Source organism: Carlito syrichta, unplaced genomic scaffold, assembly GCF_000164805.1.
Source record: "Carlito syrichta isolate Samal-C Ts95f unplaced genomic scaffold, Tarsius_syrichta-2.0.1 Scaffold308517, whole genome shotgun sequence".
NCBI lineage: Eukaryota > Metazoa > Chordata > Mammalia > Primates > Tarsiidae > Carlito > Carlito syrichta.
Window position 1 is genome coordinate 177,518 of NW_007252613.1, and position 26,384 is coordinate 203,901.

Consider the following 26,384-nt stretch of genomic DNA (forward strand, 5'->3'; position numbering starts at 1 on the left):
TCCCTTGCAGACGGTTCTCCAGACCTTCCTCTCTTCCAATTCAATGAAACCTACGCTTAAAGGCAGACCTGCTTGCAACCGGGGCGCCCATTATGTGTTTGGTGTGAAATGCTATCAACATTTAAAACTGCTTTGTCCCCCTGGTCCCAAATCCCAGTAAATCTTCCACCGGCCTCGACTCATTTTCATCTGAAAAGCCTGTTTAGTTTGAATAGAAACGCAATCAGGCGCTCCTCTCCCTCTCCCTGGAATGTCAATTAAAATGCAGATTTCTCTGAGCGCTTTAGCGCCCCGAGAAGGGGGAGAAAAACGGGATACTCCAGGCAAACTAATGAAAGAAGAGCTGCGGTGAAACGGGGTGGGATGGGGGGCACCCCCAAGCTGCTCAACGGTGCTCACGGGATTGCAGGTATTAACTAGGAGGGGGTTGTGGTCCTGGGTTATCTTGTGTTTTTTGAGATTTCAGTTTGCTGAGCAATTTTACTCCTTTAGACTTGACCTCTTGACAGCTCCCTCCCCTGCTCAGGCTGGGGAGAAGCTGGGAGCCCTTGAGCGAGGAGCTGCGTCTGCATTTGGGGGAGCCCGGCACTGTTGACTTTTCTGGTGTGAAATATACACAGGAAAAAAAAACCCCAAATGCCAGGTGTTCTGTGTAGACCAGCAGTAGTGGACAGATCACCCCTCAGGTACAAGCCCAGTGCCGCGGTCACCGTATTGGCCTGCCTGCCTTGGACATAAATTGAAGAGCCCAGCGCCGGCCTGGCTTGGGGGCCACTACCCAGCCAGGCTCTTCCCGCTGTCATTTTGCCTGTCTTTGGGGGCAGGCTTGTGCCGAGGTGAAAATGGTCCAGGGGGCGGGTGGCGGTGAAGAGCCATCCATCAGAGGGAGGGTGACAACTCCGTGCGCAGGCTGAGAAGAGAGTTCCCTTTCAAGGGGAAAAATAAACACACTGGGGCTTTCACTGGCGCTCAGACTCCAGGAAGGATTATGGTATTGAAGGCAGGAAGCCGGGATTGTGGCCGCCAGCGGCATGCTGGGCCTGTGTTCCCAACACCGAGCCTCGGGACCTAATTATCCTGCCTAGGAGGTCGCACCATACTTTTGTCCACTCGGGTGATGAACTGCATCAGGAACTGCGCAGACCTGTGCCTTAAGGACTCCGCCTTCCAGAGTTTGGGGAGGGGGCTGCCGTGGGGCCTGGACATGCCTGAAATGCAAGTTTCTAGTGCAAGCTGCTGGGGGTGGCGGAATGACTTGAGATTCAACGGTGGGCTCTGTCCACCCTTCTCCGCTGGGCAGGGGCAGGTGGACGAGGTGGCTGGGGAAGCAGCCTGGGGCGAGACCTCCGTGCGGATTGAGGATTGTTCCTGAAGCCGTGATACATGTAGAAAATTCCCCTGCATTCTGGAAATGCTTAGTAAATCAATCAGAATGTTTGTGTACTTTCCTCCCACATGTATGTAGAAATAGGTTTGGAATTATCTTTTGAGGCTCCTGAGTTTAAGAGAGAAGAAGGGAGGGGAATCCTTCAAGCAATTGGAAAACAGCAGCCTGAAAAAGCACATGCGCACGTCTTGTTTCTGCTGTGAATTAACACCGTTTCACCTGTGCTTTCTTGGAAGCTGAGGTTTTCTTTATTTCTCCCTTGGGAATGGTGCAGCATCCTCTGCCCTCACCCATTTTAATCTTCAGTTAAGGCTAAAAGGAGCACTTTTTTATGACAGAGCTTTGGGAGGCTCCAGGAGTGTTGAAATCCTATGTCATAATTGGAAACATCAAGTGGGTATGCAAAGAGCGTGGAGTTGAGAGGTTTTTGTATTAAAGCTCTCTCCCCCACCCCAATCTTATAAAATGTGGTTTATTCCTGCGCTTCACAGAATCTGAAGCCCGAAATTGATGTTGCCTTTTCTTGTGACTGCTGTAATCAAATTTTCTAAAGTTGGTGCCATTTTGACCCTATGCTTAGTCACTTTGGATACCAAATGAATTTAAAGTTATTTGGAATATTTTAACTTTATTGGAAAATTCTCTGTGCCTTGGATCAAGTGGGTGAACAGATAGTAAGTTGAGCGTTCCCTTGAACTTCTTAAATTGTAGCCATTAGTTCAGCATATTGAAAGTTACTGGTCCAATCACATTCCACGAGTATAATTTACATATCATCATCATTATTAGCACATGCCTACATTATTCATTAAGGCTCCTATCCACTCTGTTTCTTAACCCCCTCTACAGAGGCTGAGGACATTTAGTAGGCCTGGACTGCCATGTAGTCACAGAGTGAAGGGAAATGAGGCTTCGAATCCGTTTTCACATCAGCTGCTTTGAATGTATTGCGCTTCCTTGGCGAAAGATTGCAGTACTCTTCTGCATTTGGAAATGAATCCTGACAAGTGGAAACTGGTGGGAATTTTTTGTAGCCTTCTTGGGATTCTTTAAATTTTGCTGGCCTCCTTTTTTCCTGAGAACTACAGGGAGGGTGGAAGAAACCGCTCAGCTCCAGCCCAGCAGAAACACAGGTCTGTGAGCAGACGCCTCCACAGTTTAGCCCTCTGAAGCCCAGTTGGACTTGGAGAAGTTAACGAGGTTGGTTATGCCAGCCCGAGCATTTTTAACTTGCTTTTGTAGTTGCCCTTGAAACTGAGGTCATGTTGCTTCTGCTTTTTGAGGGCGGTGGAGGCGATAGTGGGTGGTAGAAGAAGCACACGTCTTCTCACTGAAGTGGCCGTGTGTATCTCTCGGAGTCATGTAACTAACTATTCTTTTATCTCAGTGTTTCTTGAAAGTATGCTTTAAAAAAAATTAGCCTAGCACGTCTTGTGGACCAGCATGGTAGAGTCACCTGGGACTCTGAGGTGAGGATGGAAGACTTTGCAGATAATGAAAAAGAACTCTGTTTGCACACGTTGGAGAGGCCGAAAAACAGCTTTATCCCACTTGGGTTTAAGTGAATTGGCATTGGGGAAGATTCCACTGATTCGCCGAATCTCTTCTCTTTAGTGACTGCAGCAGCCGCAGCGGCAGCACCTCAGTCCCTGAGCCCATCGTGGGCTGAAAGCATTGCTGGCTGTCCATGCTCCTGGAGGAAGTGTGCAGATGGGATTAACGTCCACATGGAGATATGGAAGAGGACCGGGGATTGGCACTGTAACCATGGTCAACTGGGGTCGCTTCGTCTGCCTGGTCGTTGTCACCATGGCAACCTTGTCCCTGGCCCGTCCCTCATTCAATTTAGTTGAGGATACCACCGTGGAGCCGGAAGGTAAGTTATTGGACTTTCAGGGTACCTAGTGTGCTTTGGGATTTGTCTGGGGGAAGTGGTACTTTACATTAAGGCCTGTTTTAGAATCAGCTGCTTTTGCACTGTCTGTAGATGAGACTTCTAAGAGCAAAGGATAGTGGTCTCTCAGCTCCCCTCAGGGCAGAGATGATGAGAAAATGTTCTTTGCTGCAACGCTGCAGGCAGAACGGTGTATAGTTTGCTGGTTTCTTGGTGTGCGTGTTTCTCTGTGCAGGGTGAGGGAGGCGGCAGCAGTTTGCCTTTATCCAGTGCCCGGGAGAACTGTGAAGGGGCAAGTCTTGGAAAGATGAATGCCATCTATAGTCTGCTGCAGTAGTGTTCTCACTGGGGGAGATTTTTGCCTACAATGTAAAGAATTGCTATTTTCTGACAAAAGGAACCACTAAGGGAAATTGCCAACATCTGAAATGCTGACGTCTTATTTTCATTGTTTAAGGAGAAAAGAAGGTTCTGAAGTTCAGCACAGAGAGGGAGGCTTGACACATTAGATTTTTTTTTTTTAGTCATTGTAATTCATAATACTTAGGCAATGCATCACAGAGTGGCAGATTCTATTTTAGGGAAACTTGGAAGTGAATATACCAGGGGGTCTCCCACATCTCTGAGAACTGCCAGATCTCATAGGGCTTGCGCTGGTGTTTCAGTTTTGGAAATTTAATTTTAAAGGTATAAGTCCTGTTGTGAGGGCTACACGAGGCTGAAGTGTTCAGCTGGGCAGCTTTGGAACCTCTCTCCCTGTCCTTTGGAGACAACGTTAGCCAAGCCTCTACTTGGTGCTGCATTGAGATCTGTCATCAGTAGGGAATATTGGTAGCTGAGTTATTTTTTGAGTGGTAATCCGAGAATAAAACGGCAGATCCCAGCACTCATCGCCGCTTAATGAACCTGTTTGCTGAGAGTCCACCTGGTGCCTGCCTGGCTTTGGGAGCCGGCCGCAGTCCCGAGTGGTGTCTGGGGTCAGCCGAGCTGCTCGGAGAACGCATCCCGCACGTGGCATGAATGAGCAGCACGTTCACCCAGAGGGGCAGGCTGGTAGAGGACAGGAAGCCCACCTCCGTAGCCCGACAAGGACCGTTTGGGAAGGAAGACTGTGTTCTGTCTCAGATGAGAGCTCTGAGAGACGCGGCTCCTCTGGAAGACCCCGTGCAGGCGTTGTTAAAGGATAAGCCACCTGAAGCAATCATGTGAGACTAGGGAATTTCTTGTTACATGGAGACATGGTGGCTTTATAATGAACAGGTATGGTGACATCTTTTCTTCCACACGTCTCTGGGAAGGGACTCAAGTAGGAGTTTGTGTCTGAGGCTTGTATAGGCTATCGCTACAGACTGATCATAGAACTGCCTCTTTTTGACTTGTGCTGGGGCATCAGGACGATTGTAATTTGCAACAGTGATGCATTTTTTAAAAGGGCTTAGCCGGGCTCGGTGGCTCAGCTTGTAATCCCGCGCCTTTGGGAGGCTGAGGTGAGCGGATTGCCTGAGTCCGCAGGTTCGAGACCCGCCTGGGCTGGCGAGACCTCATCTCTACAATAAATCAAAAAATTAGCCGGACGTGGTAGCGCGCGCCTGTAATTCCGGCTACTCGGAAGGCTGAGGCGGAAGGATCGCCGGAGCCCAGCAGGTTGAGGCTGCGGTGGCCGGACGCACTCCCGTCTGGGCGATAGAGTGAGACTCCAACTCAAAAAAAAAAGAAAAAAAAAAAAGGGCTTAATGTGAGAGGGATAAAGCTCCAGCTTCTGAAAGTCATGCCTGTACTGCTTTAATTTTGCTAATAATTAAAATGGATATTTCCCTAATTGCTGGTTTTCCCTTGAGTGCATGGCTCAGCACAAACTGAGGAAGCTGAGCTGGGATTTCCTGCAATGTGGGCTTCAGGAACGGCCCAGGTTAGGGAAAAACTGTCATTTTTCATTTGGCTTTTCAGGGCAGCGATATTGTGAGTTTATTTCAACATAAAGTATAAAATGGTCCTGGAGGATTTCTTTTACCGTATTAATTATTGAAGGAAGTTTAAAATATGTGTGTATATGCAGGGAGAGAGGCAGGTGAGGTAGAGAGGGAAGAAACAGTGGAAAGGGACCAAGTCTCCCCTACAGGTCTTTGTGTAAGAATTGATATCCTGACGGGTACGATGGCTCACACCTGTAATCCCAGCACATTGGGGGGCAGAGGCGAAAGGATTGCCTGAGCCCTGGGATTCGAGACCAGCCTGGGCAACTTGGTGAGACTTCATCTTTACAATAAATCAAAAAATTAACCGGGCGTGGTGGCGCATGCCTGTAGTTCCAGCTACATGAAAGGCTGAGGCAGAAGGATCCCCAGAGTCCAGGAGGTTTAGGCCGCGGTGACTGTGAGCGTGCCACGGCACTCTAGCCTGGAGTGAGACTTTGACTCAAAAAAAAAAAAAAAAAAAAAATTGATATTCAACAATGTGAGTATTGTTGAGAGCAGATCTTCCCAAATGGGGATCTGTGGATTCATGTAGGGGTCAGGAAGGAGGTCCACAAAGTCCCTGAAATTGTTGGTAGTATTTTGCAAATGTTCTTTTGTGCATTTTTCTGGGTTCATAGTTTCCATGAGGTTTGCATCCAGAGCTGTGAGTCATTAGAAAAAATGAAGGTGGTTTAGAGAAAGTTGTGAAACCCCATAAAGAGAAGGCTTTGGAACAGCATACTTCCCTGGACCTCAGTTTCCCAGTACATAGTATTGTCGTCATTGTTTCCCGGTGCGTAGTATTGTCGTCATTGTTCCCAGTGAGCTGGGAACGTGGGCCTTCCCAGTCCTGTGCACTGGCTTTGCCAGTTGCCACGGTGTCAAGATACAGCTAGGCTTTTGGGGACAGTTGAGAAGAAAGATGCTGCTGGATCCCTTCGTGTTTCCAGGCAGCTATGTTTGCTTGTGGGGTCCACATGTCCCTTGTCTGCTAGTCCAATATTGGCAACTGATTTGAGCCCCAAGACCAGTTCTTCTGTTGCAGGAGTTTTGCTTTGGTGTCAGAGGTGATTAGGAAGGTAAATGAATTACAGATGAGAAAGGCGTTTTTTTGACAACTACAAGTGGGTTGAGGTTGAGGCTCTGTGCTGGCCAAGCGGTGTACGTGTGTATCCCCATTCATCTGTCCTCCATGCTTAGCATAACTATGGCTTTGGCTAATAGTAAGCTCAACCCTGACCTTCTATTGCACGAAGTCTTATCTTGGAAGGCTTTTTGGTTTGCTAACTTGGGAGCTCAGTTTAAATAATGTCTATGTACAGGAGAAAAATGTGACTGAGAAGTCCTGGAGGAAGTCTGGGTCCCAACACTAGAGGATCCTTTTCTTTCGGCCCTTTTGGTTTTGTACAAGCATCCTAGCTTTGTACAATATCGTATTATGTCATATATCATATCACATATCATGTCATAGCATATCATTTGTCTACTGGGCACTTGTTGAAGTAGTAACAGTGGGGTTGGGTCTACTCAATTGACTTAAGAAAACAATCTCCAGAAGATATTAGTTTTTAATATTTCAGATTAAATATGATTCTTTCCATTGGTCATTCATTATTAAAGGGGACCAGCAGGAGGGTGTAAATACAGTTATTGAGTCAGAGGAGGACAGTTCTCATTGCCAAGTACTATTTTGTTGATTAATATTCTAAATATTTAAAGTATAGTCAAGCTTGAGTACCCTGAGAGGAGGCAACTCTTACTTTCTGATTCTTCCTGCCATTGTCACCTACTCTGTTAATTAAGTCATTGTTGACATTAACGGCATCTTTGTTTATCTTTGTTTATGTCAGCCCAGTAGGAGCTAAAATAAAAGGGTTTTCCCAGCCAAAACTCTTAATTACTTTCCCACCCTTCATGAAGTGTGATTCTGAAAAGCATTGACCTGGGAAAAAAGTAGTTTGTGTGCTTTTTTTAAAGCCAGTTTTTTTGGGCAGTTTTTTGAGAGGTGATGCTGCCCTGGACCATTGTGAGTTGGTCCAAAGTTCAGTAGCAGAGAAGTTGAGGGTGGGATCTGCATCCTCCCTAAGAGACCTCCCTAAGTCAGATTTTTCCAGTATGGGTTAAGTTCTTTGTTAGAAGTATCGTAAATGCCATAATACCAGCCATACGCATTTAATTGCCAGTTAAAAGGAAAGAAAAGAAAAAAGAATATATCCGCATACCAAGAGTGAATTATTTAAAATAATCTTCTGTTTTGTATTATCTGCATCTTTGTTCCTCAGTATGAGTGTTAATATTTAAGAGTTGACTGTAACCCGATAGTTAGCTTAGGAACAAGGACTTATTCTTGGTCAATTAAACCAAATGCAGACTTATGCAGTTAAATACACAATGAAGTACACATTCTTTATTAGTATATAAAGTATTTCACAATTCATAGACAAAGAGCTGTGTTTAATATTACTTCTAGAGCAGAAATCTGGCAAGCCCAGAGAACTGGTATTTGTATCATTTCCCTACTGGCTCTCTCTGATTCAGATTTGGGGTGTGTGTGCTTGTGTGTGTTGTGTGTGTGTGTGTGTGTGTGTGTGTGCGCGCGTGTGTGTGTGTGTGTTTATTTTGACCTGTTCAAAGCTTGGACACCTACTATGCAAGAAACCCCTCTACCAGGCTGTAACTGAAGGCTTGTTCCTTTGTCTGTTGGACTCAGTTGAGGGTGAGAATTCAAATAACCATAGCAATCCAGTATGAGATATTTCTAATATCAGTCAAACTTGAATGAATAATTACATGGTTATGTAAAATAACTAGGGTAGTTTTAAACTGGAATAGTTTTGTTTAATGTTCACATTTTCAATAAAATATATCCACTAGCCCTCTAGCTTGCAGACTCTTGTTTGTTTGGATGTTTATTTAACCAGGGTAATTGGTTTTTTTTTTTTTTGCTTCCAAATGTTTTATTTATTTATTTTTAATTATTTTATTTTTAAGATGTGGGGCACAAATGAGGGTTAGGTACATACATGGTCATCATACAGGCAAAGTGTGGGTACCCTTATTGATATTATGTGCCCCCTCCTCCCCTGGCAGTGTCCCACTACTGCCAATCCCTTTCTTATGGTATTATGATAAATGTTCAAGGTTCACTTATGAGTGAGTACATGTGGTACTCAGATCTTTGTTTCTGTGAGAAATCACCGAGTATTATAGACTCCAGTTCCATCCAGGTCGCTGCAAAGTTCATAATTTTGTTTTTCTTTATGGCTGCATAATATTCCATCGTATAAATGTACCACATTTTCTTTATCCAGTCCACTTTCGATGGGCAGCATGGTTAGTTCCATGTTTTTACTATTGTGAATAATGCTGCAATAAACATGTGTGTGCAGGTGTCTTCATTATAGAGTGATTTGAGTTCCTCTGGGTATATTCCCAGAAGGAGGATTGCTGGGTTGTATAGAAGGTTAATTTTCAGATTTTTTTTAGAAATCGCCACACTGTTTTCCACAGAGGTTATACTAGTTTGTATTCCCACCAACAATGTAAAGGTGTTCCCTTTTCCTCACAACCTCTCCAGCATCTGTTGTTTTTTGAGTTATTGATGATGGCCGTCCTGACTGGAGTTAAGTGGTATCTCAGAGTGGTTTTAACTTGCATTTCTTTGATGATTAGTGAGCCTGAGCATTTTTTCACGAATCTGTTGGCTGCTCATATATCTGCTTCTGAGAAGTGTCTATTCATATCTTTTGCCCATTTTTTAATAGAGTTGTTTGCTTTTTTCCTTTCACCACGTTTGGGTTCCTTGTAAATCCTAGGTGTTAGGACTTTGTCAGAAATACAGTTGACAAATATTTTTTCCCATTCTGTGGGCTATCTCCCCACTCTCTTGATGGTGTCTTTTGCTTTGCAGAAGCTTTTCAGTTTATCTATCTTACCTTGTATGGCATTCACTTTTTTAGAGTTGATCAGGACTTGGTTGCCTATTCCAATTTCCTACATTTTCTTCTATGAGTCTTATAGTTTGTGGTTTTACATTTAGGTCTATGATCCATTAGAGTTGATTTTTGTGTATGGAGATAGGTAGGGATTTTGTTTCAGTCTTCTGCCTGTAGTCAGCCAGTTTTCCCAGCACTATTTACTGAATAGGTTCTCCTCTCCCTATTGGTTGTTGGTGAATAGCCAGGGTGTAATTGCTAAGACTCCCAGCCAGTCTGCCTCCTTCCCTCCCTCCCTCCTTTCCTTCTTTCTTTCTTTTTTTTTTCTTTTCAGTTGAGGTTTCACTCTGTTGCCCAGGCTGGAGTGCAGTGGCATAGTCACAGCTTATCATGACCTCCCAGGCTCAGGTGATACGTCTGCCTTAGTTTCCCATACCAACTCACTTTCATTGGAGTCTAGCTTACTTTTACATTTCCATTTTAGCTAATTTTAGTTATTAAAGGAAAACGTGGGAAATTGATTTTGGGGTGCCTGCCTGTTAAACGAGATAGGATACCCAGCATGCATGCTCCTTTCCCCTATACTGGTTTGATTCTTAGCAAGGTTACTGTCTTGGTAGTTAGTTCAGAAGTTTGGAAGTTTTTCAGACTCTGCCACCCACAAATAATTATGATCCAGTAGGTTTTATGCAACTGTGCAAAAATGCCCATGGTCTTTATTCTTAATTTTTTTCCTTGAGAGATGACTTTAGCTTTAGGTTTTGCATTCTTGTTGTCCCTTTGCTGTATCCCAAGTGATATTTAGAGATGGCTCTACTTTCTCAGCTTTTCTAGCTTGGAAGTTCTTAGTGTTGCTTACTGTACCACATCTTTACCATACCATCTTCCTTCCTAACTTGTTTAACTGACGATGATGGTATCGAAGGCTATGTGTGCCTCAATAGTGAGGCTGACGTAAGGGCAGAAAGTTTATTCTGAGCTGAAGAGGTGAGTTTCTGAGCAATCAGGCTTTAGCATCATTATGTCCAGGATGATTTTGTCAAGGAGGAACAAACTTCTGACTCAGAACTCGGCTCTTGAACTTGAGTTTTTAAAGCTACATATAACTCGGGTTCCATTTTGGGAAAAGTGTTGATCTTCGTAGGAAACCTTAGGCTGACTTTTTGGCAGCCTTAATTTTCTACAGACTGGTCCCTTTTGCTAACCCAGATAGACCTGAAGTGACCCTGCCAGGTTGTAGCTCTGGCTTTCTTGATTAGGGAATGTGAGGAGATAAGGAAGGGGGTCTGAGGTCAAGTTCTTCAAAGGAAAGGTCTGGTTGATCAAGATGCTGACTGTGTCACTGTGAGGATCCTTCACATCTTAGAGGCGTCTCCTTCTGAAATTGACAAAGGCAACAGTTTTTACAAGTTTCTCCTCCCTTGCTCCAATCTGTTGTTACCCCTTTTTAGGACATGATAGAAAACCCCAAATGATAGCCCATCAGTGGTGTGTGGTGGCCTTAGACTTTAACTGTCTTTTGTTTATATAACTTTGAGCGCTTACCATTTATATATTCATTCAAAAGGATATTTAATTATTGGGACAAATCATGGTTGTTCTTGAAGAGTGTGTGTCAAGTAAAATAGGTAAACTTTAGATTTTTGGTAATTTTTGTTTTGGGAAGCTTGCACAATGGTGGAGTTTTAAGATGTTGGATGTGTCATTTATTTCACTTTGGAATTCATAAGTAATTCATTGTGGGCTTTTGCCATGTCATGTGACTCCTGAAATTTTAAAATTCTTTTTGACAGCACTGAGTCAGGGAACTAAACTATGGTATATTCTTTCCTTTAACCCCTTGTCCAACTAAAGAATAGTAAATTCCAAGTCATTTCTGAATGGAATGCACAGATATACAATTTCAGGTTATGGTGAACATGTTTTATGAGGAGGCTAAAAATAGCTTATAAGAAAAATGCTGATAGATTCAGTATAAAGAAGAGGGGACATATTTATTTGTGTGACTTATGTAGCACCTTTCTGTGAAACAACTCAGTTCTGAGCGCTAACATTAATAAACTCTATATAAGCCGGCCTCGGTGGCTCAGCCTGTAATCCCGCGCCTTGGGAGGCTGAGGTGAGTGGATTGCCTGAGCCCGTGGGTTCGAGACCCACCTGGGCAACTTGGCGAGATCTCATCTCTACAATAAATCAAAAAATCAGCTGGGCATGGTAGCGCGCGCCTGTAATTCTGGCTACTTGGAAGGCTGAGGCAGAAGGATCGCCGGAGCCCAGCAGGTCGAGGCTGCAGTGGCCGGGAGCGGCCACAGCACTCCAGTCTGGGTGACGGAGTGAGACTCCAACTCAAAAAATAAATAAATAAATAAACTCTATATAAATTGTCATGATTCTTTTCTAACCCTAGAGAGCCTATGTTACTATATGTAACCTTTTTTTACACATGACAGTTTGCTGTTCATCATACATGACCAATTAGATGTTTTAAAAGAATCCAGACATTGAAAAGGCCAATGTGTGTGTATGGCATGTGTGCTGGGAGGACATGTGCTATAAAATGCTTGCCAGGTTCTTTGCGGTGGTCAGGTTTAAGGTCAACTCTTTGAACAGTCTTAAAGTTCAGATGATTGATTGACCACGGGATTGTCGATTGACTGAAAGATAGGTGGCTGCCATAAGGAACCTTCTTGTCCTGCTGAGCCTCCTGGACTTCCATGCCATATCGCATTCTTTGCTGGCTGCAGTAGGTGCACAATTGAATATATATCCTGGATATTATACATTTTTTTCAGATTTAAAACCACTCAAGTCTTTAAAAGACTAAGAATTCTCTATGTAAATAATCTAAATTCTGTATCTGACATTTTTTTTAATGAAAATGAATAAAATCATTTAAAATGGCATAAGATGTGCTTTCTGGAGACATAAGTTAACAGAAAGAACTTAACCTTGGGAACTGGGTTTGAATCTCTCCACTATCTACTGGTGCTGTGACTTCAAAAGTTAGATAACCTCTCCAAGGCCCAAAGATAATATCTTGAAGGGTAAACATTCAGATTAAATGCAAATGGAATGTAAAACCCCTACTGCAGTTCCTGGCCCAAGATAGGTGCTCAGCAAATGCTGATTTCTTCCCTATCCCACTTCTTTGTTAAAGTAAATTTAAAACCAGTATTTCCTGGACTGATAAGATGTTTACCATGCAATATACAAAGATAAATTTTCTGATGAGGGACAATTACAATAATTAAAATGTAAAACTGGCTGTAGGCCCTCAACTTTTTATTATCTTGGACTTTTGCAAGTCCCATGGATTTTAGAAGTGGGATCATCTTGTTGCTTGTAGTCCAAGTGGTTCAAGGTTGACATTTTTGTTTTCCTCCATTGAAAAATGTCAATTGCAGCTATGTAATAACAGCAGGACAGGCACTTTATGAGGAACAATATATTTTGGCAAAAGTGTTTTCTGTTTGAGGCTTCCAAAGGATTGTCATTAGGTTCTGTGAAAAATGATGAAAAGAGGCTTGGATGGGGAGGGTAGGCGTAGGGGGTGGTGTGTTCTGCTTTTGTCCAGGCTAGTGGGGGCAGCTTCATGGCACATTCCTGGCCACATTCGCCTGTAGTAACTTCCCCTGCTCAGTCTGCTGGACATTCCCATAGATAGCTGGTGAATAGATAGCTGGGCTTCCATTCTACATGGAGGGGAGCTCAAGGAAATTGTGATGGGACCCCCAGTGCTGAAAAAGGGGTAAGAGCTGAATGGTCATTTGCACATTATACCCCTGTGGGGGTTACTTGATAGGACAGTGTTGATGAGGTCATGTTCCTTTTGCCCATTCCTTGAGGGGATGATGATGAGGAAAACTAACTGCCGTTTATTAAGTGCCTGCTGTGTGTTGGACGCTGTGCTAGGTACTTTGACATATATTATATCTAATATTAATAATCCAGCAGATCCCAGGTATTTTGGACAAAGTAACTGAAATTTTTGGAAGATGAAGTGATGCCGCCCAGACCTCATTGTTAGTGAGTATAGACCCAGGCCTTCGGGTGAGTGTATTGGTGCCAGAAAGATTTCCCAGTTGGTTCCTTCTTCTTCTTGAGCAGGAGGATCTTTGTGGGATGCTCTGGTGACCCTCTCATTATTTCCTCAATCTGTGATTTGACTATTGCGCGTGTAAGGACATGGTTGGCTGATTCTGCTTCTTTCTCACACATCCACATCTAATTCCTCTAAAGTCCTTTGAAGAACAGTCTCACACCATAAAAATGTTCCAATAATTACACTTTGTGACTCCCAGAACGGTTTCTGGTGGTATGTGGCTTATTGATAAGAAGCTAGCCCTGGCTGCTGCCAAGAAGACCAGTGGGAGACTGCTTGGGTCCCAGTTGGTGACCCAGCTTGAGGTGCATGCAGAAGTCTAGGGCAGGAAGGGCTGGCCTGCTCTTGCCTGTTGGCACATGGACCACCTCCACAGAGCAGGCCATCCCCGTTCTTCCTTGTCCCAGATGCCTCTGGTGGTTTGCCCTGGATCCTACTAACCATTCGCCTTTTGGTTGTCACTTTGATATTATGTCTGGGTTTTCTTCCCAGCAGTTCCATTTTGCAATTTTTTAGGAAATCAAGGCCTGCCTACCTGCACAGACCCCTGTACCTGGGACTCCTGCCGTCTGTGGTTATGGAAACAACAAGCACCAAGGCCTTCCTGGCCTTTCGAATGTCACTTCCCTGCAGAGGTTAGGAGCAGAGAATAAGACAGCCCAAAAGGAAAAAAATTCCAAGAATGAAAAGGCAGAAGCAGAAACACCTACTCTTTCTCCAGCCTTGGCCAGGAAGGGTGTCCTTGGGGGGAAAAACGAAGCCAGGGAAAGGAGCCCATTTTTAAGGCAAGCAAAGTTCAGTTGGGTAGTTAGGGGGAAAAAAAGAGAACTCTGATCGGTTTCAGCTAGATATGGAGGTGAATGAAGGCTGGTTTGGCCAGCTGAACTTTGCACTTGGTCGCTTGCACAGTGATTGCAGAATACCCGGGGTCACAGGCACTTCGAAGTGGGAGTTTAGTGTTGGAGGAAAGTCGTGGAATTATTGAAGGAGACAAAGCAACTTTCCCTCTTTAACTTGCAGTCCTGGGTGAAATAACTCAGAGTCTGGTGAAGGTGAGATGGTAGAGACAAACGCTTTTCAGATCGCAGGGTCATTGCTGTGGCTTCTTGAGCATATTCTTCCATTTATTCCCCAGGTAACTTTTGAGGCCCTATGTGGCCAGGTTCAGTGGGGGATAGAATGGCCAACAAAAAACAGTCTGGAATCCTGTTGAGATCAGTGTGCTGGAATGGACGAGGCTGGAGACCCTGTGCCCCATGTTAGGGATTTTCTGCGACTCAGACTGTACTGCTTCCTGAGGCTGGTTTCTCCTAAAGAGGTGGCAAACACACCTTGATTCTCCAGCAAACCTATCTGCATTGGCCCTACTCTATACCTGCATGCTAGGTTGACCATTGTTCACTGAGGTGATTCCCCAGGATCTGTCCTGTCTGCTGTCTTTTGCTGGCTTCACTTATTGATGGAAGTGGGACAGAAGCCACCCTCCCTCCCTTAGTGAGAGGTGCTGACCCTTGAAGTTATGGTGAGTATGGAGGCTGGACAAGGGCATCCCCAGCAGCTGCCAGCCCTCACTTGAGTCGATCACTTTAGCCTGCTCTCTGACCGTCTCTTTTCTGGCACTGCCTCTAATGGGCAGAATTTCTTGCCAGGCCAACGTGGAGGCAGGAGAAGGTGTCCGGAGGGCTGGGCGGCCAAGGGAGCCAGACCAGGCTTGGGTAGGATGGCTCCTCCCGTGCGCCCCGCCTAGGGACCCCTGTCCCTGGAAGCCAGGTTGCATGAGAGCCTTGCACAGCCCTTGGAGGGTTTGAAAGGGGCTCTGCCGAAAGGCAGTGACTCTTCAGTTTGTTTGTTTGTTTTTTTCCTCAGAGCCTTTACCTCTATGCAAATATGTGGTTTTGGACAGGGGGAAAGGTTAACTGTGGTGGCGCCGACTCTTAATTTGGAATTTCCTGAATTAATGTGGGTTTCAGTCCTCGGGTACAGGATCCCTGGAGGGAGAGTTTTTCTTTTCTCCTCAAAACACCAGAGAAAAGTGATCCCTGTGGCTCCAACCTGCCTTTCTCGGGTCCTGCGCGCAAAACCAGCTGGGAATGTGTCCCGCTCCCCGCAGAGGCTCCCTGCCCCCTGCCTCAGAGTGCAGGGAAACCTCTCTGGCAGGCCCTCCTCGTCCTGCTGCTAGCGGATGACTCCTCAGGCTACGAATCTGTGCCTTCAGCCTCATGCGGGTTTCAGCGCTGGCCAGGCCCAAACTTGCTGAGCCCTGAGCAGCCGGATCAAACCCATTCAAATGAGGAGAGCCATCTGTTTCCCAGTCTCCAGCTGCTGCCCCTTCATTTGCAAATGGCTGGGATGCCACTGGGGGCACCAGTGCAGGGACACATCTGCAGCCTCCGAAGGAGTGTTGGAACTGGGGTCCTGCTGAGAGAAGAGAGGCCGAGCCCTTTAAACAAACTTGCTGAACAATACCCCCCCAAAGGTCCCAAGTTGAAAAAGCGGGAGGCAGCCTTGCCCTCCTGATATAACTCTTAACCTTTCCTCCAGCCTCTTTTCTTCTGTAGCTGGGGCTACTTTAAATGTATTGTTTTATTCAGAAAGTACTTATTGGGGGAAGGCCTGTTCTGTGGGCTTGGGGAAAGCGTCCAGTGGGATTTGGACATCGATCTGACCTTTAGGGGACCTATAGGGCACACGTATCCACTTGTGTGTGCACCAGTTATAGAATATTTTTATCAGTATTTGGGAGGCCACCTTGCCCCAGCAGCAGCTTCTAGGAGCCACAGGTAATGTTAAGTGTGGGACTGTCCCTGAAAACTTGCTTCTGGAATGTAGCCAGGCTTTGGCGGTGTACTCTTAGGGGAATGCAAGCCAGTTACCCCCACGACTCGTAGTAACGCAGGCCCTCAAACTTGTGGGCTGTAAGAGCCACAACTCTTTGGTGTTTACAGGGTTATTCCCGGCATGCTGTGAGGCTATGGTAAGTTATTCAACCCCTGAACCCTGCTGCGGGGATCTTCACCTCAAGGGAGTCCTGTGTGGTGTTACTATGTGCCACATATAAAGATCAGGTACTCTCAAATTTGTTGGATGGATGAATTTTAAAAAGCCGTGGGCCTCTTCCCTTAGTAAATTAATCAAGGAGGTGTTGTACTTTGGTGTTCATTACGATGACTCTCACAAGATCTTCAGCTGTTTAGTTCTATTTGGGAACATTCCAGAAATTGCCACTTAGGTAACTTACATATATATGATGTGACAGATTTGTTCATTTGAAAGAAAACCCTGTTTTGAAGTCAGAGGAATGCAAATTGAGGTTCTCACATGGTTGGAAAAGGCAATCTGCTGACCTGTTAGTTCAAGCTACAACCCATAAACAGGAATCCAGAAGCGCCCTCCTGGCAAGGACTGAGTCACAGGTGGGGGTTGAGGGGGGTTTGGGGAGGTCCTGCCCTCCTAGGGAGGGGAGTGGTTTCTATCAGATGTGCCCCTCACTTTAGAGTGTACAAAGGTCTTCCTTGGCAGCCTCTGGTTTTGACCTTTTGGTAACCTTGACCTGCAGCAGGCAAGCCTGGAGGTGCTTTTCTGTTCTGTGAACCATGACTTCGGGCTCAGTAATGTGAAGGTGCTGGTCAAGCTGACACGTCCTTACCAGAAGAAGCAGGGCTCCAACTCTTGTTCATGGCCATTAGAGCCGAACTCCTCACAATGCGTTCCTGGGAAGTTGTGGGAAATGCAGACTCTTAGCTCCCGCCCCAGGCCTACTGACTCAGAATCTTTGGAACTGGGGCTGTGGAAGCTGTGCTTTAACAAACTGTCCAGGTAATCTGTAAGCACAGTAAAGACTGAGAAACACTGTGCTGATCCCCCTCAAGAAGCTCTCTGTATCGGCAGACTGTATTTGGCTGTGCATGTACTAGATGGATCAATGGGCTGTGGTGTCTTGGAGATGAGAGCAATGCAGTGCCTTCATGGCAATCAGAGGAGTTTTCACAGAAGAGATATTGAACCAGGCTTTAAAGGCTGAATAGGAGCTTGCCAGGCAGAGTATCAGGGCGGTCACCCAGGTTGAGAGAACAGTGCCTGTGCGGACAGGCAAACCAAGGTGTGGAGGAGAGAGGGATGTGGGCCCTGGAGAAACTAAGCCTCAGTGTGAGTGATGTCTTTGGGTTTTATTCTGTCCGAGTTTGCAGTGGTCTGTGCTTTTTTCCTAAAGGTAGAGGTCAGATTTCCTTCTCAGAAGGTCACTCAGGGTCTGTGGTGGCTAGGTAGAGCAGACCACGGATGTCCTGTGGAAATGTGGAGCAGCCCTGGAGTGGACCTGTGGGCTACAGTCTTGCCTGTACTTCTTTCAGAGCCATTTTGCAGATGAGCTCAATAGGCGAGGGCCTGTGGGGAGTGATCAGAGGAGAGGCAGGAGGAGAAGAGGGCCTTCAGAGCTGGCCTGGAGCTTGGTTTGTTGTTCTGCCATGACTTCAGCAAGAGGCTGGCATCGAAGGCCACGTGCTTGTTTTGGCTAGGACCATTGCAGACATCCAGGTAACGTGTTCCTTCCCTCAGCCAGGTGGAAATAGGAACCTGCGAGCAGGCACTTGAGTGGCATCAGAGGGAGGCTGTAGGGCCGAGGAGGCTGGAATGTAGGGAAAGGACCAGAAGAACCGGAGGTGGAATTCTGGGCAGACCATGGGCAGAGGAGGGGTGGAGAAGAAGCAGCTTCCCAGAAAGGCAAGAAGACCTTCTTGACATGTTTCTGTCCTTCGAACACAAACAGCCACTCATGCACACACACCAGCAGAAAGCAGAATGTTACCTGGAGATCACGAACCTTCAACTCTGTGTTAGGGGTTGGAAAAACAGAAGAGAGGGCTTCCCCTCTCCACCATCACTTCCCGTCCTTCCACACCGAGATGACCTGGCTCTGAGGCCTTCATTTCTTTCATGCTTACCTGAGAAGTAATGATTCTAGCCAGAATGTCTTTCTAGTGGCATATGTATGTGTACTAGGCATTTTGGGAGGTACCTTCTGTGTGTTGTGTTGTGTATTGTTGTTCCTAATTTGCAGGGAAAGAGAAATGAAGGGTTGGGCTTATCTCAAGGTCACAGAAACTGTAAGCGGCAAAGTCTCGTCTCAGGTCTGTTCAGTCTGTACTTTTAACACTTGGAGAGTCACGAGGAAAGGGACAAAAATGAGACCGTATCCTTAATGCCATGGACCATGAGGGGTGGGAATTGAGGGAGCGTCTGATTAGACAGGTACTTCTTACTTCATAAAATGAAGAGAGCTGCTTCGGGTTAGCACTGTCATCAGGCAGGACTCAGGATGAGAGCATTTTGGGGACAGAGGGTTAAGTTTCAGAACCAGAGATGACGTGCGTTCATTTTACAGGGAGCGAACTCCACAAGGTCACTCTTGACCTTAAGATTGTGTCAGTAAAGGCCAAGGGAAAAGTAATAAAGGCCAGGCACATCCTGTTCCTTCCTTCACCTCCTTGTGTGCCCCTCCATGCCTTTTGATGGCAGAGTTCTCCCTAGAACAGTGTGCCCTGTAACCCCGAAGAACTTAGAACGCACCAGATTTCTCTGCTGTGTCCAGCATGTGCCTTTTTAGAAGGCGAGAGGCTCAGGCCGGGATGGCCAGGCAGCCGTGGACACAGACTCCTCTTTGTATATCTGAGTTGGGGAGTGCGGGGGCCTTTGACATAACTTGCAGCGCAAGTTTCTACTTCCTGGGTGCTATAAGATCTAATGGACTATCGCTTTGGGAAATGCTTTCTGAACAAAGGGCTCAATTTTGAAGTTCTTGCTCAAGCAAAACTGCCAACATCTAGGAATTTATGCAACCAGTACTGATTCAAGACCTGCATCTTGGTGGTCCAGTGGAACTTTTGCTCTGGTGACTATTAGGGTTGAATGCATGTATTGGGACCAAGAAGAAAACCTTCCGTGTGTGTGTCTCTCCCTTTTGGAGAACATGACCTAAATAGCCCGACATATCAGGATCAAAAGAGAGAGGGATGCTGGCAAAACGGAGAGTGAAGATTTCTGCTTAAAGTCCAAAAATGGGGGTAATTCCGGGTGATTCACTCTCAAGTGAGTACATTTTTAGGCCCTTTATAAGTTTGTACATTTTTATTTTCTCATGGGCAACAACATAATTTCTTTCAAACGTGTAGACCTGTTCACCGTGTTGCTCAAAGACAGACCTAAATTATATGAAGGGTGTACCTAACTATATAATTTTTAATGATTACCATATTGGAAACATTAACCAATATCCCATCTGATCATGAGGAATGTGAGCCAGTCTGGAGTTTCTGGAACAGTCCAGCTACTGCGGCAGAGGTAGCTGTTATTAGTGGTTGTTACCGGCACCTCTGATACTGACCAGAGAAGATTTAAGTCCTGACTTGTGTCCACAGGACAACCCAGCAACTGGTTGGAAAGAGAAAACTGCAGCCTTCCCGTCTGTTTACTTATCTGTTTTGACTTCTTAGCGTTCCCTGTTTTTATGTTGGCAGTATTTCTTGAGGTAGAGAACTTTCATCTTTATATTGTGCCGAATATTTGTCCCCTCCATGCCCCCTTTAAGAACACGTAGTACCTATGCCTTATAAGGCCTTTGTTTGATGTGAGGAATTTTGCCTTCTTGCAAGTTGCTGCTTGTGAAGGGGAAGCTTTGAGTTTGTCTGGGCTGCAGCAGGCAGCTCTACCGGGGCTGTCTTTCTTGTCTGTGTGCGTGGCCCTCACGGTAGGGCCCACAAAGGTGGCTGGTTCTGACTTCATCATGGGGACCATACTGCCTTTGTATTGTTCTGCTGCTAAGTTCTGATGCCAGCGAGACTCAGACTGTGCCAGAGAAAATTGGAGGCTGAGTTCTTCTAGGGCCTCTGTCTTGCAAAACATCATGGGTAACTGAAAAGCCGTCCTGCACATGCCAGATGGCTTTCTGTCTGTGCGGGCTCCCTCTATTTGAGGTTGTCTGAAGTACTTCAGGAGTGCTTTGTATGTGAGGGGTTCATCATACTGTTCCTATGGACAGAGAATCGGGCATCGGCCAGTTAAAACTTACCACCGGGACCATGATGCTGTCACTGCAGGACTTCCTACAGACTAGGAGGGCAGTAGGGGCTACCTGGAGGACAGTGACTACCTACTTGCCATGAGCTTTGTGTCTTGTGACTTTGCAGTGACATTTGCAGTTTTGATGCTGTTTTTCGTCTGTTGAGACATTTGGCAGTCCCACAGCTGTGACACTTATTCTGAACAAGGTGGCAGAAGGTCTGGGGGGGTACCAGGAGCCCAAGGCCATGTCACTACTCTTGCCCCCTGTGCTCTCGTTACAGCTCCCGGGGCTCACTAAGCCCTTGGGTACCAATGGGCTTATCCCTGCAGCCCACACTCCTGGCAGGACATGCCTCCAGGCCGCCTGTACGCATGGCATGCCTCTTCATCTCCGTTCCCCTTCCTCTTTCTTCTTTTCCCTTCTCCCCTCCCCCTTCTTTCCTCTTCCTTCCTCTTATTTTTTCTCCCATTTCCCTCTTTCCATGCCTCCCCCACCTATTTCTTCCCTACTTTTCCAGAGGAATCTGTTAATGGATTTCTTTTTTTCCCTTTCCTCCTCTTTCTGGAGGAATGTGTTTAGGGATTGGACACTCCTGACTTTTGGGGAGGGAGAAACCTCAATGGAACATTTTCCAGGGTGATCCCACTGCATCCTTGAGAATAGGATCATCTAGGCATTTGGAAAGACACCATCCTGGGGAAACCCCAGAAAAGGCAGAATTTGTGAAAGGCGAGGTAGTGAGCTGTCCCATTGGCTCAAATTGTTTTTTCTTTCATAGTTTAAAATCTGTCATCCATTCTCCATGAAGTGATTGGACAGGGCGAGACTCGGGCTTCCCATCTGTTCTCTGTTTGCATTTGGGCGCCATTTCAAAAACCACACGGGAAAAGTTTATAGGCAAACATTATAAAAAGTGACAGTCTGAAGTGCTGCTATCGCTGGTTTGGCAATGCAAAGTGTTACCTGAAATAGCTTACCGCTTCCAAACTCTCTGTAGCTGTTTCAGCTGTCTCAAGAAAACCCTCCTGATGAGATTGGAGAGGAATTCAGATGGACAGGTACCATAAAGTCACAGAAGTCACAATCTTTCTGACTTTTATAAGATTTCCCCCTCCTGGGGCTATATTCACATACAGCAAGGACACTTTAAAAAAAAAAATCTTTGTTTATTTTCAGAGAGATAAACTCATGCAGCCTGTAGCTAGTGACAATCAGTGTGATATCACACTGGGAGGCCATGACCTCTACCCTGATCTGCCCCTGCCTCAGTTTCCTTCTCTCCTCAGTCAAAGGGCCCTCAGTGCTAAATCTTATTAGCTCCCAAGGAATGACAGCATGAGGAACTTCTTAGGAAAGGAAGGAGGCCAGGTCAAGGCAGGGATTACACACAGCTTATGTGCAGGTGACTGCTATTACTTATACCATTTATTTTTCGACTTGCTGTACAAGGATCCATCTCTTCCATTTTTAAAACATCAAAGGTGTTTGGAAAGAAGCTGCCCGGTAACACGCTGCTGGCACTCCTCGCATGTTGGAAACTTCTGGGTGAGAATGCAAATGGGTGCAACTAAACCTTACACAGTTGGGCTGTGTGTAGCTGTGTGGCTGCAGTTGGTGGACCTGAGTGTGTGGAGTCCTCCCAGGAAGGAGACTAGGACCTTGTTTGTTTAGCAGTTTTAGGCAGGAGTGCCAAAGGATGTCCAACATTAGTGTGTGCTTGTTCCAGCTTGCTTGCTTCTTTTTGAATTTTAATTTATATTTTGAGAAATATGTGGAAACATATTTTCTGTCTGTGGAAGCCTCTGAAGGAGCATTTAGTGTGTAGCAGAGCGGCTTCTGGAACCTTCTCCCCATTGTGTTTTGGCAGGAGATGAGGGAAATGGATTCGCACAGGAAAGGTGAAAAGTATGCCACAGCACCAGAAAAAAGCAAATCCAGGAAATGTTAATATTACTATAAAAGGTATTGTGTACATTTCCTGGAGAATTCTTTGCCCTGTGTCAACTGTCCAGTTTTGCAGAGCAGGCCAGCAGCCTGGTGGAGCCGGGGAAGAGTGGCCCATCAGTGGGAGGTGATCAGCGTTAGGGAGGCATGTCTGGGTGTGGCAGGCACAGTGTCACTGATGTCAGAGAGAAGTAGCAGGTTGTTCTGGCTCCCACAGGACAAGGAGAGGTAAATACAGCCATGGAGATTGACGCAGAGGGCTCGGGAGCACATGCTTGCAGGGAGTGGGCAATGATGTCATCCGCAGCATTCAAAGAGAGAAGTCAAAGACAGTGAATGACCTCAAGGACAGGGCAGGGACAGAGTTGTCTCTACCAAGATAGCTGTTTGGGTTCTGTGTTCTTGGTTCCCTGTCCTGCGAGATCTTTGATGTGTGCCCATGTGCAGAGACCTGCAAGCTGGGCCATGGGGGCCTCTGGGCGGCATGGGAGGTGAAGGTTTGACAGTCAGCCCTTCTGACAGTCAGCCCCTCTGCAGTTTGTTCCTCCCCCTCATGGCCTCTCTTACATCCTTCTTTTCTTCTCCCAATCTCTTCCTCCCTTTCTTTTGTATTTATTCACCTGTTCTCCCTTCTCCCTAACATGTGCTTGAAGTCTTCTAGGATGCCCAGGGATATTGCTGGATTGTTTACCAAAGACTCTGCTGACCTCCAAGCATTGTAAAATGACCTCTTAGAGAAAGGAGGGAGGAGTCCAGTTTCCAAGACAGTGGTTGCTGCTTTGGGACTTTGAAGTTGGGATGGCTTGATTTTATGGATAAATGCCATTTTCTTACTGATATACTTTGGAGAGATGCTTTACTGTCTTTCAAGTTTGGAAATCTGGATGACAATTTTGACTTGGTGTTACTGGAAATAAAAACCATTTTTAGTACATCAAGTCATCTTAACTGTCCATTGAGATGGGAACCCATCAGTAAAATAGTTTTGTATCAGGAGGTACATATCCAAGTGTTCTGTGATTATCTTCTGAAAATTGTGATGCTTAGAATTATGGCAAACCTCTTGGGCACTGAAGAATACCAGTGATTGTGACAGTCATTGGCTGTAGCTGGAAGATCAGGTTCACATTTGTTGGCTCATTGGAGCCTTACAGATAATAAACTGATATTTGGGTATTTCTGCTATTCAGTAGATAGAGAAACAGAGTCTGAGAGGTTAAGCAGGAACAGAGAGGAAAGGGAGCTCAGGGCTGCTTCCTCTTCCCATCCAGGGCAGTATTCTATACCAAGCATCTCCTCTGTTATCTCCAAACAAGATGTAGGTCATCAATGTCCCATGTTCTTCCTTCAGAACATCAGAGGGTAGTAGTGTCTGGTGACATCGATCCAGCAATTCAGACATCCCTGGTTTTAGCAAGACTTTTTTGGCTTACTGATTTTAGAAGGAAAGGATTCTCAATGAAAACACTTTCCTTTAAAAATGGAAAAGTCACACATCTTAACTCTTCCTTTGTCAGGAGAGAGTTTTCTACATCACAAATGCAAATGCCTCTCCCTAATGCAGTCTTCTAGCAGTCCACTGCATGACATAGGGCACGACTTCATGGAGTCAGATTGGCTGTGCCGGAGTCAGATTGGCTGGGCTGGAGTCAGATTGGATGGGCCGGTCCCAGTGGCCTCCCCTTTAAGGGAGGGAAGCATTGCTGCTTCTCCTCAGGAATCCCTGGCGACCAGTTCTGACTCAGAGGAAAGCAAATTCCGTAACATTCTTGGTGACTTGTGGATCACGCCTTGTGGTCATAATAAATATTGATCGTTTCATGACGCAGGCTAATTCAGTGTAAATTTATTCTAACTTGGTGGGTACTGTTTTAGTAATTAGTTATTGGAGACATGGAACCTACATGGTGTCTAATACTTGCTTTAGCCAGCTGTAAAAGGGGCTGGACAGATAACCTTTGGGCCCTTTCAGTTCCCATGTTGAGTGAATCTGTGATTCTAAGATGCTGGGAATGGATGATGGTCTAAGATTTGGGGTTAAACTGAATTCTTCCCCTGCCCCTCTCTCATATTTCTCTTCTTCTCTTTTTCTGTTCAGTCTCCAGAGTTCAAAGTATTTCTTTTAGTCATTCAGCTTAGCCACGTTGTGACTTAACAGCCTTGGGAGACCAGATCTGAGAACCTTTCAACTAAGCTCCCAACATCTTTTTTTTTTCAGTTGGGGTCTCATTCTGTCACCCAGGCTGGAGTGCAGTGGCGTGATCATGGCTCACCATGTCCTTGACCTCCTGGGCTCAGATCATCCTTCTACCTCAGCTTCCCAGGTAGCTGGGACTACAGGCGCATGCCACCATGCCTGGCTAGTTTTTTGATTTTTTTGTAGAGACGAGGTTTTGCTATGTTGCCCAGGCTGGTCTTGGATTCCTAGACTCAAACAGTCCTCCTGCCTTGGCCTCCCAAAGCACTGGGATTACAGGCATGAGCCACCACACCCAGCCAAGTTTCCAACATCTTTTTTTTTGAGTTGGAGTCTCACTCTCTTGCCTAGGCTGGAGTGCAGTGGCATACTCATGAATACCACAGCCTCGACCTGCTAGGCTCAGGTGATCCTTTCACCTCAGCCTTCCAAGTAGTTGGAACTAAAGGCATATGCCACCATGCCCAGCTAATTTTTCTTGATTTATTGTAGAGACGAGGTCTCACCAAGTTGCCCAGGCTGGTCTCGAACCCCTGGGTTCAGGCAATCCTCTTGCCTCAGCCTCCCAAAGTCCTGGGATTACAGACTTGAGACACTGTGTTCAGCCCCCAACATCTTTTAAACTTCACTTTGCCCTTCACGCCTCCGCTCAAATGGCAACTCTTTGGAGAAACCTTCTCTGGTCTTATACTGGATTTCAACTCCAATTGAAAAACTTTTGTGATGACAAGATTGTAAATATTTTAGGCTTTGCGGGCCATAGGTTCTCTGTTGCAATGAGTCAACTTTGCCCTTGTAACACAAAAGCAGTCCCAGACAATACGTTAAGGAATGAGTATGGCTGTGTTCCAGTAAGCTTTGTTTACAAAAACAAGCCATGGCTGGCTTGGCCTGCAGGCCAGCGTGTGCCACCTCTTGTCATGGATGGAGCCTCCTCACCATTTTTCTGTGTGTGCTGCTATATCTTGCTGTATTCTTCTAACACTTATGACTACCTTACGTACTTTATATTTTCTGTAATTTCATATTTATTGTCTGTCACCCCCACCACAGTGAGGGTCTTCTGTCTTGTCTCCTGCTGCTTCCTGAGCATCCAGAATAAAGCTTAGTAGGTGTTCAATAAATAATTGAGTGAGAAAAGCAAGCTTTTGAAACATAACCTGCCTATCATTTGGGGCTTTCTTCCCTTGTTTCGGGGTGTGCTTATCTATGTCCAACTTCTGTTTTCTTCCTTTTGTTGTGGTTATCTCTCTAGGTTCATACACTATTTAACATCTGGCCTCTCTTGGCTTGTAGGCCTTTGGTGATGCCTGTTTGGGAAGCCCTGGGCCTCCTGTGTGGCTGGCGGTGGTGGTATTTGTGGGGATTTCTTGTCCTAGATGTGTGTGGCCTTCGCTGCTCCTTTCACAGTAGGACTGAAACACGAGTCGATCTTGTCTTAATCTCATGTTGGAGATTTGTCCTTTTGAGTGGAGTTGTGATGATGATGATGACAAAGCAATTGCCTTGTGATGCTGCCCAGATTTGGAGCCAACCTACGGCTGGGAAGCTTTGTGTCTTTTGGGCCCAGGAGTCCAGGTACCATTTACAGTCCTCTCTGGAGAGTTGAAAGCCTGCTTCACGGGCCCTCACGGCTGCCCTGGCCAGCAGCTCCAGCTGTTCTTCAATGCCAGTGGCTTCCATTTTGGAGAGGTTTTGTGGGTTGCATCCTCTTGGGTCCCATCCTGCCCTGCATATTTTGGGGACTGTGATCTTGGGGACTGTGATCCTGTTCCACTGCGATCTTCTTTCTGTGTATGCCGAATGTGACCAGGGTGGGGGCCACCAAGAACCACAAGACCTGCGTCCTCCCTCTCGGATCTTGGTGTCTCCTCAGGGAGATGGGATGTGTTCATAAGAAATGTGGTACATCC

At 45.9% G+C, this 26,384-nt stretch overlaps 1 protein-coding gene across 1 annotated transcript in view; it reads left to right on the forward strand.

Moving 5' to 3' along the window:
• Nucleotides 1–2,791: 2,791 nt before the first annotated feature.
• The window catches only part of LOC103267910 (fibroblast growth factor receptor 2-like), a gene marked incomplete at its 3' end in the record, with an annotated part of 37,552 nt that continues 13,959 nt past the window's right edge, over nt 2,792–26,384 (forward strand). Inside the window, exon 1 of the mRNA XM_008065479.1 lies at nt 2,792–3,263. Coding sequence (XP_008063670.1) covers nt 3,098–3,263 — 166 coding nt within the window. The remainder of the gene's footprint in view (nt 3,264–26,384) is intronic.